Below are 16,927 nucleotides of genomic sequence, written 5' to 3'. Positions count from 1 at the left end.
GATCGGCCACGTTCTGGACGTCCACGTGTAACAACGTCAAGACAGGACAGATGGATAAAGGTGACCCATCTTCCCAAAAGGTTTCCGACTGCAGTGACGACTGCCCGAACCATCCCAGGACTTCGCCGTATCCACCCCAAGACAGTTCGACAACGTTTACGTCATCACGGGATCAGACCACGACGTCCCGCCATACGGCCTATCCTGACACAACGTCATCGACAAGCTCGCCGAATGTGGTGCCGAAATCATGTCTGCAGACCCTTGTTTTGGTGGAGAAATGTTGTTTTTACAGATGAGTCCAGGTTTAAAATTTCCCTTAGTGATGGACGTTAACGTGCCTATAGACGCGTGGGAGAACGTTATGCACAGGCCTGTGTATTGGAGAGGAATCGCTTTGGTGGTGGTTCCGTGATGATTTGGGGTGGAATAACAGCACGCCAAAGAACTCCTTTGGTGATTGTTCAGGGCAACTTAACTGGTGTGGGCTACAGGGATCATATTCTTTGACCTGTGGCAATTCCTTTTCTGCAACGTTATGGCCCTGGGTTAACATTACAACAGGACAATGCCCGCCCTAATACGGCAAGGGTTGCTATGGAATTTTGCAACATCACAACGTTGACTTACTGCCTTGGCCTTCACCTTCACCGGATCTCTCCCCAATAGAGCATGTTTGGGACGAGATGTATCGACGTCTACGCCATCTTCCTCATCTGCCAGGTAACGTCCTTGACCTTGCAACAGAACTTGAGTGAATCTGGCATGACATCCCACAAGCCTTCCTTGCACGTTTGATAGGCTCTATGCGTCGTCGATTCACTGCTGTACTTAATGCCGATGGTGGACATACCCGTTATTGAGCTTGTGACATGGTCGTTTGACCCCTGTCCCGCTTGTGGACTCGTGACGTCATTGTGATTGACTTTTCAATTGAAATTCTCCCGACTTGTTATGGTCTCATGATCCCTCCATAAAAGTTTATATGTACCTTTGACATTGTTATCGTACTTATCAACTGGGATAATATTTTGACAATGCACAGTTTCTTTATGTGGCTAGTATATCTGCACAGTTTCTCAGTGGTCGGGATGCCAACCAGGCTTTGAATTCCTGACAGTTACTAATTTAATTCACAAGTATCTATTCCTGGGAAAACACATAATACACTTGCAATAAACAGATAAGCGTAAAAACCAGTACTTATTAATCTAACATCATAAAATCTGAATATTTGAATACATTGTTTTAAGTCTGTTAATATTTAACGGAATGGTTATTGGAAAGAATATTTTTAAATATATCAAAGAAACAGTCATTCTTAATTTGCTAAGCAATGTGAGTGTTCTATTAACAAGATATGTTGAGATGTTGGTTTGTTTCATCCCATTTTTGCATGACATCAATGATATGTAACTCTTTTAAACTTCTGTGTCAGTTAAAACAATTATATTCTAAGGATTGATAGCGAGTTTTCTCATTAAACCTTTCAGTACATCCCTTGGGTTCCTCGCCTGTAGATTTGACAGACACTGTCGATATGACATCCTTTTCTTGCCTTCTCTACAAGTTTTAAGGTGAGGGTCGTCATCCACGTGTTTGAGCCACGCGACTCTGACGTGCTCCTGTACCAAATTCCTGGGTAAACCTTTCACACATCTGCTGATGTCTTGACTGCTTCCACCAGTAAATATGCTGCGAAGGTTCGATAATAAGGGCGTCTTCTTTGGCTCTCCAACATAAATTATTTTCCCCTTCCACAGGATTGTGAACACGCCATGGTCTGTTCTGCTGAGGTGTCTTTCAAGTTGAGAATATTCGACACCATCATTCTCAAATAACGTCTGACAACCTTTCTGAAACCAGCATGTGAAATTTATAAAGGTCAGTTCAAGGAAAGTTGGTAAATCATTTAAAATCAATCTTTCATTTCACGAACTTAAATACACAGCGTTTGAGAGACCAATCGCCGGGTTTATGGTGTAACAAATAACGTACGTACGTGTCTAAATCTCAGCTGACATTAAATAAAAATAGCACTGTTTGCCCTGGATCAGTGGTGGTTACACAGCGTAACCATCAGATCGGTAAAACGTAGATAATCAAGGTGACAAAATAACTTCAAAACAGTTTCTAAAAGCTAAGTACCTAAGTTGAAATTATACCTGGATTACTGTTTGCGATTGATTCCGGTGTGTGGTAGAGTCATTTGGTGACTCATTTCGCCTGGAGGGACCTGGCTGGGGTGGGACCGTGGTCAGGCCATCTGGTCTTCTGGATGGGCCCAGTGTTAGTCTGCCACCTCTCCGTCCCCGAGATCGTTCCTTCTCCTCCTCTGGTTCTGTCTTGATGATGAGTTCCGGTCGAGGTTCCACCCTCTCATGCTGACCTGCCGGACACCCGCAATACGTACAGTTGTGTCTGAGGACAGGCTGGGAATACTGTGGACACTCCTCGGGGCAGTCCTTACACCGACCCCGAACATGTCCGTATTTATCTCTGTTGATGTCCGTGAACACTGCCATGTCTAGGAGTAGAACAAGATTAAAACAGTAAGTTCGGCTGTCTGTGAGAATCGGAACTGTAACGGGGGAAAAGAGTAAAAAGCTGTCGCCATCATAAAAGTAAGCCATTACATACTGCAACATTGAGGCGCATCAAATAATATTCAGAATTAGAGGGTCAAACTATTTGTCACTTTCGACACTTAAAAGTTTTGGTTGATCTAGAAACTGTTTGTCTTGGTATCAACGAGTTCTGAAATTTTTTTAATATTTTTTTTGGACAAATGACATTTTATATTTTCACAGTATCATGTGTTTGTTTATTCCACTCTGATGTACCCGTGTGTCGGTTCCCATAATAGATGCGTGTTTGTTTGCTTTGACATTGAAGCTAAATGTGTTTCATGTGTAATCTATATACTGATGCGCGTCCATAACATTCTCAGTGGGCAAGGGAGGTAACCTGGGGGTTAAATTGTTTGCTCATCAAGCGGATGACCGAGGTTCGATTCCACCCTGTACACGTTCTGAAGCCAATTTCTGAAATAATTTCACTGTCAAGTGTCAGTTTACGTTTGTACGTTTTCTACGTGTCGCGAAAACTTTAACGGACCAGCAACACAAGAAGACGTCCACCTTAGCTGATCAGAAAGCTGCCTTCACTAGCTTTATGGCATGTCCCCAGACTCCTGTTTAGCGGCGCTCGCTCACTCATGAACAAACGAACTGCCTGGCTATCTTAATGGGCCATCAAACGAAACCACCATTCATTATGTTCGTAAAGGTATTCATTTTCATGAATAGTGTTTTACTCTCTGTCACATTCAGACAGAGAACTAGGCTTGGTCGCGAGACTGTTTGACTGTGGCTGTTCCCTATACGCCCTTATGGTAGCTGTCATAACATTACAAATCAATTGTTTGTACAATTGGCGCAGATCAGGAGAGTGCCCGGGTTCTCCACCGGAAGCACAGCCTTACTGACACTCTGGATAATGCAGAGGGCTGCAGTGTTGGGGAGCGTACATATTCTCCAGAAAGTTCCTGGTGGGTTCGACTAGGCAGCGTTTCCTGGGAGAAGTCCCATCCCCTGTGTTTGCTGCATGTAGAGGGGGCAAGGGCCCTGAGCTGATGATGAGCCTTACCAGCCTGACTGTGCTAGGATCGCCCGAACCCTCTCTGCTGCAATTTTATCTTAATCTGTAAAACATAATAATGAGTATTTATAAAGCGCTATATCCATCAACAAGGTGCATGCTCAAAGCGCACAACTTGAGAGAAAAGACACACGTAATGAAATAACAGTATCAAATACAACCTATGAAAGATAGTCTGAAATAAGGCCTATGAATAATAGCAGGACAAAATGTCTATGAATTAAAGTCCATGAATAATAGGGTGCAATAAAGTCTATGAATAATAGCCTGAAAGTAGTTGCGTCTTGAGTTTTGATTTGAATGCAGTTAATGATGATGAAAGTTTGATGTCCAGAGGACGTTTGTTTCATAGTCGAGGAGCTGCGTGACTAAAGGACTTCTGTCCATAGCTGGTATGATTATACTTTGGTATGTTCAGAAGATTCAAATTTTGAGATCGAAGAGTCTTTATAGAGATGTTGTCTGCTAGCATATTAGAGAGATATGATGGTGCCATGCCATATTGACATTTGTACACCATGCATAGAACTTTACAGTTGATTCTCGCTTCAATGGGAAGCCAGTGCAAATCCTTAAGAACTGGCGTTATGTGCAACTATTTTGGTGTTCTCGTCACTGTCCTGGCAGCAGTGTTCTGGACCTTCTGGAGTTTGTGCAGCTGACGTTTACTGATTTCTAGAAGTAAGCTGTTGCTATGGTCAAGTCTATGAACAAGCATTTGCACCAGTGTTTTAGCGGCATCTCGTGTTATGGGATGGCGTAGTTGAGTGATACAGCGGAGATGGTAGTAACACATTTTACAAACTGTATCTATTTGCAGTTCCATAGTAAGCTGAGAATCAAAGATGACGCCAAGGTTTCTTACAAAGTCAGCAAAAGGGGTTGAAGCATTTTCAACTTCAACAGAGGTAACGGGAATGTCACGCAAATCATGTTTAGTGCCTATCAACAATACCTCTGTTTTCTCATTATTTAGCCTCAACATATTTGATGACATCCAGGACTTGACATCAGTTGTGCAACCAGTAGTACGTTGCAGGGCCTTCTGCACATTCTCGGGTTTGAAGCTGTCAATCAGTTGACTGTCATCAGCATAAGATTGATGGCCCATTTTATCTTGATAAACAGGACATTTTAATACAAAATGGAATTCATCCTCTAAATCATTGGGACATGACAGGCATGTTCTATTGTTCAAGTGAATATTATTATACCTTCCTGTTTCAATATATAATTTATGTGAAGAGAGTCGAAATTTAGTCAAATATTTTGTATAAATTGCAGGAATTGATTTTTGAAGATAATATTGCAATTCGACGAGGTATGGTCGGTTTACTGGTGATCTTTAATTAGGTGGTGATAGGCTGAGGAGATAAAATAACCTTGATCCCGGTTCATGGTGGGGTTGAAGCGTTGGGTTTTTATGGCTTCAAGAAGTTTCCTAATCTTATAGTCTGACCGGCTGGTTTCCAGGATGTGGATGTTGTTCCAAAGGATGACATGAGATTACCATCTCAGTGTACATCAACTTATCTGTTGTATAAACTGATTCTGCATATTGTTTTAATCACTATCACTCTGTACATCAACCTACTCTGCTCAAATCACTAATTAGTAATCCAATGTATATCAACCTTTTCAATTGTATATACACACTATGCAGCTATGTATATATTCTCCATGTTACAACTCTTCGTATCACCTGCTTGATAACGGTGTTAATACCTACACCGAAATGTCGCACTCATTGCGATAAAGAAGTTGACTATCCATAGAACTTGGTTTTCCTTCATCTATACAACTTCTAAAATGCCTCTCAAAGAAGTTATGGTTCATCTATGTAGGCATTGTGAATGTTATCCCTGAAGTGTGGTCTTGGGGATAGTGGAATCATAAGGGAATTGCATCGGACATCATTTTTGCCACTGTCAAAACCAATTTTCAAGTGTAAACTTTCTTTAGCTCTGCAGTTCATAAACATTACTCATGCATTTCCAGAGTGATGAGAGACTATGGTTTTACTCCGTTTTAGGCATATTCCAGCAATATCCAGAAACCAGAAATGGCCTTCACACAAAATGTGGGGAGTCGAACCCTGGTCTGCGGCGTGAAGAGCGAGCGCGTGAGTGAGTGAGTGAGTAAGTGCGGTTTTAAGCCGCTTTTAGCAATATTCCAACAATATCACGGTGGGGAACGCCAGAAACACATTATATCAATGTGGGGAATCGAACCGGGTCTTCGACGTGACGCGAGGACGTTTTAACCACTAGGATAGCCCACCGCCCCGTCGGCGTGGAGAGCAAACGTTTTAACCACTTTGCTACCCCACCGCCCCAGTTTTAACCTTTATCATACTGGTACTAGATCATATTTTCAGAAACACTTCAAAGGACAAGGTATGATAAAGGCCCTTATTGGCCCACAAAATTTCATGATATTCAAAGTTCTACAACATGATAATTTTAGCATAAAAAATGCTAAATAAATTGTTGAAATTACCTCCATATGGTTTTTTTATATGTTTTAGTGCTAGTTTTTTCCTCTTTGAAGACCTTAAAGTTAACCTATTTTACAATATCTTTGAGAAAACTGCTGCATTTTCATATTTTCAGAGTGATAAAAAAGTGTGAGCAAAGCTTGACCCATCCCAATTTTCTCACCACACATGAAGAGAGTAAATTAGAATGCACTCCTAAAAATTGTGGTGGGTCACGCTTTTGCTCATATCAAAATGTTTAAAAAGTACATTTTTCTGTTGTATGAAATTGCCCCATACAACATCTCAAAATAAACATTGGCGTAAAAGTAATATCTCTGAAAACTATCCGTCACATTTACACAACTATACCATGATTCATTCCTATTTTTGGATGTTTTAGGGCACTAAAATGAACTTATCAATTGTGTTATTAAAAATTCAATATCGTAAGGGACTCTCAAGGCTGATTACTTTGAGGTAAAAAAGAGGGTAGTATTTTGGAGGACCCTGTTGATCACTGCTCGAAAAATAAGAAGCCATCAGAAGATTTTCAAAATATGATCAGGCGGCATTCTAAAGGTGAGAATCTTTGTAATTATGATAAAATTTTATCATATTTGTTCTATCATCTGTTTAGCAACCCCTCTGTGTCACCTGTCACTGTCAAATAACACTGGCATTCCACTGGATGTAACTGTGTATAAAACATACACATTTTAACAAAAATAATGTACCTTGATGTTTTCTAGGATATATCAGGCTACATTTAATATTATTAATAAGAACATTGTTATCAAGGTCTAGCAGATGATGAAAAGCAAGCAGACGTCAAGTGACACATTGTTGCAAAGTGTGATATATAAGCTTAAAGTGACAAATAATAATAGCAGAATCTGTAGCCTAGTGGTTACAGTGATGGCCTCTCAATTTTTTTCTGTTATCAGACATTCAGGTTTCAAATCCTAATGTTTTTTCTTTTCTTCTTTTTTTTCTTCAAAAAGTTAAGTTAAACATTGTAAATTGGCTTGACAAAACTTGTACTTGAAATACAAATTTTGTAAAAACAATTCTTAAGTTTGGTAATGTAAGTTACACTGTTCAAACAAACTTGAATTAACATCATGTAAATCTTGTTTAAGCCTGAAGACACTGACTTTTCCACTTTGTAGAAGGTAAGCATTGTTTCAAAATGTTAGTATGGTAATTTCTTTAAGTAAATATTTACAAACTGTCCAGAGCTGTTAATTATTGGTGCACTGATCAAACAAATAATTAGTTTATGGATATTTTGTGGGCTGCCAGTCAATTACCGATAACCAAATCACATAATCAATAAAAGCATTCACTATTTCTTCTTAAAAATATGTTTACAGAATCAATGACTATTGGTTTCAATTGTCATATTAAAACTGAGGACTGATTACCTTTGTTTTCATGTGCTCTAACAGTTGTTTTTATCCTATATCTATAATTGATCAAAAAGTGGCCTCTACAATTGATTATGCTTTTGGAGGTCAATTTCCTTCCCTATATAACTATACTATTGACATGTTTAGCATTAGAAAAATTAGAAGCACCATTTCTTGAACATATTGATAATTCTTTTATGATTTCAAATATTTGTTTCAGATAAAGAAATTTGCTTGGACTGATTTCAGAGTGTCATTTCATGAAGATGACAACTTAAAACTTAAGGTGGAATGTAAGCATAATATGAGTGCTAAAAATAACCAATATTTTTTCTTCAATTTTCTAATTTAATGTGATAGAATTTCAGAAATACTGATGTCTCAGTGTTGATTAAATCTGCATAAGCCTTCAAGGCCAGACTACTGACATTTGAAAATAAATAAGTAATGTTACCCTTGAATAGATTTATAATATCAAAGTTTTAAAACAGAATTTTCTTTTGATATAAAGTCATCTGTTTTTCAGTTGAGAGAAGATCTGGGTATGGCAAACACCAAGACAATATGCCAGTTTCCAGCAACTCTAGTGATACATGGTTGAATGCTGCAGTTCTTGACAGTGATTCAGAAACTGATTCAGAGATTGATGACCATGTGGATGAAGAGTGAAAGTGGATGTTTTATATAAACTCTGTCAAAAAAGAAACGCAACCCCTGTCCTCAGATATGAAAAATTCGTTTGAATGAAGTTATTGCTTCCAAACTAAATTTTATTCGAATGTATTGAAATGATACACGTAATTAATGAAGATTACCATCCAAACAACTGCATTTGTACGCATAAGTGTATTTTATTGCTTATTCCGTCACAACGCATGAAATGACCCTCATGGTGACTTCGCACAAAAACACATGCAAATCATGAAAATGGCAGTTAATGTAGGGGTATAAAAAGCCCATAATGCTTCCGTATTATATTCATTCATTTGTCGCCGAAAAGCTGTGTTAAAATGCCACGATTGAGTGCTGCCGACCGAAATATCGCCATTGGTCGTGTTCAAGCCGGAGAAAGTTTTTGGAACTGTTGCACGGCACCTAAATGTTCACAAACAACGATATCCCACGACTTTGGAGCCGCTACAACAACTTCAATTTGACCAACGATCGCCCGAGAAGTGGAAGGCCAAGAATCACGACCCCCTTCAAGATCGGTACATCCGGGTCCATCACCTGCGTAATCGGCATGCCCTACCAACCGTGACTGCCACACAAATACCAGGTTTGAGGAGAGTGTCAATCAAACGATTAGGAACCGTCTGAAAGAAGCGGGTTTACGTGCCTGTAGACCAGTTGTTGGACCTGTACTACGCCCCCTACATCGACGCCGACGACTCAGGTGGTGCAACAACGTAAGGATACGGACTTTACAAAACTGGAGGCGAATCTGGTTTCTGATGAATCACGTTTTCTTTGCAACGTCACGACGGAAGACAGCGTCTGTATAGGAGACGTCATAAACGTTTGCGCCCATCTGCGTCCGACAGGTGGACAGATTTGGCGGAGAAAGCGTCATGGTTTGGGGAACCATCTCATACAACCAGAAATCAGACTTGGTGCTCGTTCCAGGAACCCTGACAGCCCAACGTTACATCAACCACGTGTTAGAGCTTCACCTTCTCCCCGATTATTGACCAACAGACACAGATTTTCAACGGACAACGCCCGGCCTCATACTGCACGTGCAACAATGAACTTTCTGCAGAATTCCAACGTCAATGTCTTGCCATGACCCTCTAAATCACCAGACCTCAACCCTATTGAACACCTGGGGATACTCTGGATCGACGCGTACGTCAACGTCAGCCGCCGCCACAGACGCTGCAACAGCTCGCCGTTGCACTGCAGGAAGAGTGGAGAGCCATTCCCCAGGAAAGAATCCGGCGTCTTATCCGTTCTTGTCCAAGGAGATGCCGTGCAGTGATTGCAGCGCGTGGTGCTCATACGAGATACTGAGGAAGACGCCCCCCTGGTGACAAACTGGTGTCTGTGAGATGACTTTTGAAATGACAATTTTAAACATGCCCATCTGGGTTATTATTCTGCCAAATTTCAGACTTCTGTCTTAAATAATAAAAATGCCGTGTCGTCCTAAAACTTCAGATCAAAATCTCTAAAATACAGGGGTTGCGTTTCTTTTTTGACAGAGTTTATCTTTGCAGTGAATGAGTTGTGAATAATTACTTTTTGAAGATTTTTGAATACTGACTTTTAACACTTGCTTGGTGTCAAAATCAAGCTGTGCAAAGAATGTGATTTCACCTGAAATAGGCCCCTTTGAGGTCAAGACCTGTGCTTTTTAGTGCAACATGATTGGTTATTATAACAACATGTTGAGAATGAGATGTTTACTGTATATATTTGCAAGAATGTTGTAAATACTGACTTTTAACACTTACTTGGTGTCAAAATCAAGCTGTGCCAATAATGTAGTTTCACCCAAAATGGCCCCCTTTGAGGTCAAGACCTGTGATATTTAGGGAAGCATGGTTAGTTATTGTAATAACATGTTGTGAATGAGATGTTTACTGTATATATTTGCAAGAATGTTGTAAAAAACTACTGACTTTTAACACTTACATTGGTAGTGTTAAATCAAGCTGTGCAAAGAATGTAATTCACAATCTGAAATAGGCCCCTTTGAGGACAAGACCTGTGCTTTTAGTGCAACATGATTGGTTATTATAACAACATGTTGAGAATGAGATGTTTACTGTATATATTTGCAAGAATGTTGTAAATACTGACTTTTAACACTTACATGGTGTTAAATCAAGCTGTGCAAAGAATGTAATTCACCTGAAATAGGCCCCTTTGAGGACAAGACCTGTGCTTTTTAGTGCAACATGATTGGTTATTATAACAACATGTTGAGAATGAGATGTTTACTGTATATATTTGCAAGAATGTTGTAAATACTGACTTTTAACACTTACATGGTGTTAAATCAAGCTGTGCAAAGAATGTAATTCACCTGAAGGAAATAGGCCCCTTTGAGGACAAGACCTGTGCTTTTAGTGCAACGTGATTGGTTATTATAACAACATGTTGAGAATGAGATGTTTACTGTATATATTTGCAAGAATGTTGTAAATACTGACTTTTAACACTTTTACATGGTGTTAAATCAAGCTGTGCAAAGAATGTAATTCAATCTGAAATAGGCCCCTTTGAGGACAAGACCTTCTGTGCTTTTAGTGCAACATGATTGGTTATTATAACAACATGTTGAGAATGAGATGTTTACTGTATATATTTGCAAGAATGTTGTAAATACTGACTTTTAACACTTACATGGTGTTAAATCAAGCTGTGCAAAGAATGTAATTCACCTGAAATAGGCCCCTTTGAGGACAAGACCTGTGCTTTTTAGTGCAACATGATTGGTTATTATAACAACATGTTGAGAATGAGATGTTTACTGTATATATTTGCAAGAATGTTGTAAATACTGACTTTTAACACTTACATGATGTTAAATCAAGCTGTGTACAAAGAATGTAATTCTACCTGAAATAGGCCCCTTTGAGGACAAGACCTGTGCTTTTAGTGCAACATGATTGGTTATTATAACAACATGTTGAGAATGAGATGTTTACTGTATATATTTGCAAGAATGTTGTAAATACTGACTTTTAACACTTACATGGTGTTAAATCATGCAACATGATTGGTTATTATAACAACATGTTGAGAATGAGATGTTTACTGTATATATTTGCAAGAATGTTGTAAATACTGACTTTTAACACTTACATGGTGTTAAATCAAGCTGTGCCAAGAATGTAATTTCACCTGAAATAGGCCCCTTTGAGGTCAAGACCTGTGATTTTAGTGCAACATGATTGGTTATAGTAATAACATGTTGTGAATGAGATGTTTACTGTATATTTGCTAAAACCGGTTGAATACTGACTTTTAACACTTTGTTAAAAATCAAGCTGTGCCCAAAATGTAATTAGACCTAAAATGGGCCCCCCTGTGATTTTTTGTGGGACATGATTGGTTATCATAAGTACATGTTGTAAAATTGACCTATAGTTTATGTTTGCAAAGAAAGTTGTGAATAAGGAGCTTTTTGGTAATCAATTGGCAAGTAATTGAATTACTGTCCACAATGTATTGCAACCCTAATTGGGCCCCTTAAAGTTAAAACCTTGTAATTGATGTTGCATGTTTCTTCATCATGAATACCTGATGTAAAACTGACACTGTTTGTATGTAAATAAACTTATAGTTGTATATAAGTCATTATGGCACCTACTGATATTTCAGATTTCTTGTTATTTTTTCATGGGAACTGATAAAACCCATTTTTGGCCCCTCTGCATTGAAATTATGGCCTAAGATCATTTAAAAAATAGCTTTTTTATGCAAAGCCATCTTGTCTCTAAACAAATAACATGTGTTCAGCCAATTCTGTTTGTGTGCCAAAAACCACCCCTATCATACCTTGTCCTTTACAGGAGAGTGTTAACGGTGCAACTAAAAATAACGAAATGTCATACTGATATATCGTACGGGTCCAGAGGTACAGGCATGTTCCCCTAAATGGGAACATTGGTAGGATCATCGTGAAAATGAAACAAAACTATATTTTTGTTACACATCTTTTATTTCTTTGAAATTTAGTGAGCAAAACTTTCTTTGACACATAAATCGATGATGCAGGAATGTTCTGGGAAGAGCTAGTTATTGTAATGTGTGTTAAACAATCACATGAATTATGATGATGGGTATATAACGCAGCTGGAATGGGTTTTCTTCCCAAAATTTCAGCGACCACAATCATGTGGCAAGTGTTCTTGAATGTTAGTCCAGCCTTGTCACCAGGTCATCTGGTTCTAATGGGGGATGTGAATATCCATGTAGATTCTGTGTCTGACTCCTTTGCGAAATGCTTCTGTGATATCTTTCAATCGCTTACAGCACGTGTCTGGTCCAACTCATCGCTCAGGTCATACACAACTAGTCATAACAAATGATAGTTGTGATATTCTGGATGTCGTTGATGTTAGTGACAGGTATCTGATCATTAGACAGTTTTCTAATGACACTGAATCATCTGAGCTGCTACAGTCACTCTCTGATTCTTATGGAGCTGATGATCAGACTGATGTGTTAACTACTTTCTTATCACGAATATTGGACAAGCATGCTCCTCTGAGTCTAGTTCTGTTGTCATTCGTCCTTGTTCTGTTTTCATATGTTCCTTGTTGAACAGTCTTTTGAAGCTGGATTACAAATAGTACACTAGCCAATAGATTTGCCGGGTTTTTTCAACGCCAAGTTATGGGATATACGCCGAGAACTTGACATTAGACTACTCTGCAGAATCAGGTTTTCAATGAGTAATGTTTCAGTAGTACATATTTATCTGAACTCTCCTTAACCTATCCGGAAGAAATAAGGCAGGTTATATCCAAAGCTAAAGCAACTTCTAGCCTGGAAGCCATAACAACATGGCTATCTAAAGCATGCTTGGATTCTCTCATCAGTCCATTATCCAACTGAGGGATGCCACTGTTACCAAAGTTTTCAAACAGGCAGTCGTCACTCCTCTCATTGAAAAGGGCCAATTAAAAATCGGATGAGTTCAAAAACTACCGGCCAGTATCTAATCTGTCTTTCATTTCAAAATGTTTGGAGAAAATTGTTCCACGAAGGCTTGAAGAACACCTACTCAATGTCACTTAACATTGGTAACAGCAATGTCAGAACCACACCATATTTAAGAAATCTTGGAATCAAATTTCAATCCAGCATGTCCCTTGAAAACAAATGTCAACAACTTGAGCAAAATTTGCTTCTTCCACATTCACAACATCAGTAAAATCCGCCATCGTCTTGACCATGAAACGACACAACCTCTTATGCAGACTCTCATCACATCACGACTGGATTACTCCCTTTCTTCCATATTCCTTCATCTCTGATCACAAAGTTACAAGGAAACCAGAATGCAGCAGCAAGGGTTGTAACGCACGCTGAACTGAGCATTTAACACCTATCATGAAGGCCTTCCACTGACTGCCCGTGAATTTCAGGATTCAGTACAAGATACTTCTTCTAGTCCAAAACTGTGTCTATGATGAATCATCGTGTAACTATCTCAGAAGTCTTGTCAGCATGTACCAACCAACCCATACCTCCGTTCTTGTCGACTATCTTCGCCTGTCAGCCCCAATCATGAAATTAGGAGATAACATCATATTGGGCAATTTAGTTATTGAGTATTTGAAGCACGGGAATTCATTTGGACCGACGGCGTCAGCCAGAGGTTTCAAATTAAATATTCCCGTGCTTCAAATACTCAATAACACCCGGAAATTGGCCAACACGTGATGTTTATCGACATTGTAAACACAAAGTAAACCAAAGGTTTACGCACGTTTTTGTGTCTGCACTCATTGACACCGAGTATGGGTACAGCAGTGAAATGTCATCAGCCGGCCGTTTCGGATGTCTCCTATGGTAGCATCTGGAACTGTTCATCTGTGACGTCATTCGGACTTTACGTCACAATATGATTTTAATGACGTCATCACAGCCACTGACGACGTAACAATACAATGGTGTGAGCGATGTTTGTATGTATTAATACGCAGCGAATTTTCGGGAATCGAATACCATTTGATCATGTTTTTCAACCCATCAGATTAAAGAACACAGTGACTTTTGGTTTACAATCATCAATGGATGACCGAGCCTTCTCTGCCTCAGCTCCTCTACTGTGGAACGATCTTCCTCTTCCCTATAAGGACTGTTTCTGAAAAATCTCATTTTAAGACTCTCTTTAAGACACATCTCTTCAAGCAAGCCTTTGATATAGCTATTCTGAATGACTTTTCTATATCTCCTGTACACTGAGCAACCTATATGGATGGAAGTTATAGAAATATATTTATCATTATGTTTTACATATTGGAAAATAGTATGCATCAGAAAGGGTTCTGCGGTGATCATGGCACAGTCAGGCTGGTAAGGCTCATCATCAGCTCAGGGCCCTAGCCCCTAAAAGCAGCCCAGTGTCGAACCCACCAAGAACTTCTGCATTATCCAGGGTGTCAGAAGGGCTGTGTCCCCCGGGAGAACCCGGGCACCAAGAACAATAGGGAGCCTGACCACAGTGTCCTTGGGATGTAAGCAAGACATTTCAAAGGCGAGGTCCGGATATTTAGCATGCTTTTCCTTATTCTTGCCAATTACATTGCTGACAAAAGGAACAGAAAATTCAATGATATAAATAAAATTCATTGGCTTTATCAAAAAGGACAAGATATCTCATTCGAAAATAAAAGAATTGAACAGATCATTTGCTGTTTTTTCTTATCTATTAATGCAGTTTAAGTGAATATGTTGATTTTAACGATGATCCTGCCAATGTTCCCATATGGGGAACATTAAACTTCAATTCAAAATTTTGACCCTAAATTCCTGCTATCATGATAAAATTTCTTTTGCCATTTTATACCTACATCATTTGTTTATAAGGACATTTTAAAAAAAGTTTAAAATATGATGCAATTATATGGGGGTATGGGGGTGGGGCTGGGGTTGGTTATGATTAGTGGGGTTACACCGAATGTTTACTAAATACACTATACAACAGACAGAGGAGAGAGAAGTTTGTTGAACGTTAGATACTCACTGAAACAATTATGTCGTTTGATTATATGGAGTGTTAAAGAAACTTATTGAAATGGTTTAGTCTATGACAATTATTGCATTGCATGTATGCCACTGTTAGAATCAGGTGTGGGGAATATTACATTGGGTGTTTAACACTAATTTCGGGGTTTGGATTACTTCTGTGTTTGTTGGTTAAGGCCACACACGCTAATACTCAAGCTATATGAATAAATCGAGTCTGGAGCAGACAATCCAATGATTAACATCATGGCCCTTCAACACTGTATACGTTGATATACATTGACCGCTCCGATCCCGTTAGACCCCTCTTACAAGGCTTGCTGAAGATCAATTCTAACCCGGATTTGATTTGAGGAAAACAAATGGCAGAACAGAGTTGCCTCCCCTGCATTGTCAGCGCCGGAGTCGGTTAAGTTCACAGTTTTCTCAGAAGGTTTCTGTTGGGTTGGATCAATTCGCTTTCATATTAAAACGCAGTTGTTCTAGTGTTTGTTAGGACATGAGGCGTGTCACGTAGTCTGTGTTACATTGAATACACATGTCTTACCTGTGAAGGAATGTATAGCTGGAGTGATATGGACAGCAAACCCTCCGCTCCGGCTGTACGACTTGGACTCTGACCTACATACAGACGTGACGTCAGTATTCTGGGAAGTCCACTTTTACTTTCGTTTGTAACTTAAGTGTTCATAGCTGCACTAGACTAACGCTTAGTCTCTGAACAAACATAATTTTATTGTAACAAATAAACCCAATAATGACAGGCATATAACTACTCTCCCTTCAATCACTTATATTTATCATTTATAATGGGAAGGATTGTTTTGAATAATGTGGCTCGAGGTTCTTCATGACAGATTATTGTTGCGCAGTTTTGCACACACATATATATTTGTGTGACGATTTTATTGTGGATCATGTTAAAACTCATGATGGAAACAAAGCATGCCACTGTTGCCTCCATTCTCTTCCCAAAGAGGTTAATTGTCATATGTTCCTACGAACCTCTGTTCTATTACGGCCCTTTCCTGTTGCGAGTGTTCAGGATTCGTGATTGGTTGCAATCAGATTTAGTTGTGAAATCAGCGAAGTTGTTTCAAAAGTGATCATTCGCAAGGCCTCTGTAATTTCCGTAGGCTTCGGGAAAACTAGAACCTCTTCCCCTGCGCGATGCGCAACGTTTCTTCTAGACAGAACTCAGTCATGTAATGGCGGGTCAATGGCGTCTCCATCGCCCTCGTTGACAACGGACAAGCAAGCCATTAAATGGCTTGTGTGTCCAATCAACACACGTCCCCGGCAGAGGAGGGATATTTGTGGCCCCATATTTGCTTCCGTTAGTCAAGTTTGATCTAAGTCGATGTAACACGTGTTCTGGTTGGATAGAAAGCAGGGAGATAATTCGTGTTGCGATTTTTTTGCCGCCATGGGATTCTACGAAAACCGAGAAATATGGCCGTATTAGAACAGAGGTTCGTAGGAAGGTATGACAAGTAACCTCTGTGGGAGGAGAATGAGTTGTCTCAAGAGAGCCATGGATTTTGGACACAAGCATAATATCAAATTGTATTTTGTTGATGGTTCTGTAGTGCTGTACGGTACAAGAATAATCGTGCACCAAGCGAAGTGCCCTATTAAATCGGCGCGGACTCACTTGATTGTCTGGTCC

The 16,927-nt window shown here is 39.4% G+C and overlaps 1 protein-coding gene across 1 annotated transcript; it reads right to left on the bottom strand.

Moving 5' to 3' along the window:
• Nucleotides 1–976: 976 nt before the first annotated feature.
• LOC124283491 lies at nucleotides 977–15,886 on the bottom strand. The gene is made up of 3 exons (XM_046719556.1): nucleotides 15,806–15,886; nucleotides 2,166–2,527; nucleotides 977–1,856 (listed from the first exon to the last, which is right to left on the bottom strand). The coding sequence occupies exons 2-3, from the start codon at nucleotides 2,523–2,525 to the stop codon at nucleotides 1,455–1,457; spliced, it is 762 nt and encodes a 253-aa protein (XP_046575512.1). The 5' UTR covers nucleotides 2,526–2,527; nucleotides 15,806–15,886; the 3' UTR covers nucleotides 977–1,454.
• Between the last annotated feature and the right edge of the window lie 1,041 nt (nucleotides 15,887–16,927).

This window comes from Haliotis rubra, unplaced genomic scaffold (assembly GCF_003918875.1).
Source record: "Haliotis rubra isolate DU_JTF1 unplaced genomic scaffold, ASM391887v1 Scf317, whole genome shotgun sequence".
Lineage (NCBI taxonomy): Eukaryota > Metazoa > Mollusca > Gastropoda > Lepetellida > Haliotidae > Haliotis > Haliotis rubra.
The sequence above is the reverse complement of the archived record's forward strand: the minus strand, read 5'-3'. Positions and strand labels throughout refer to the sequence as shown.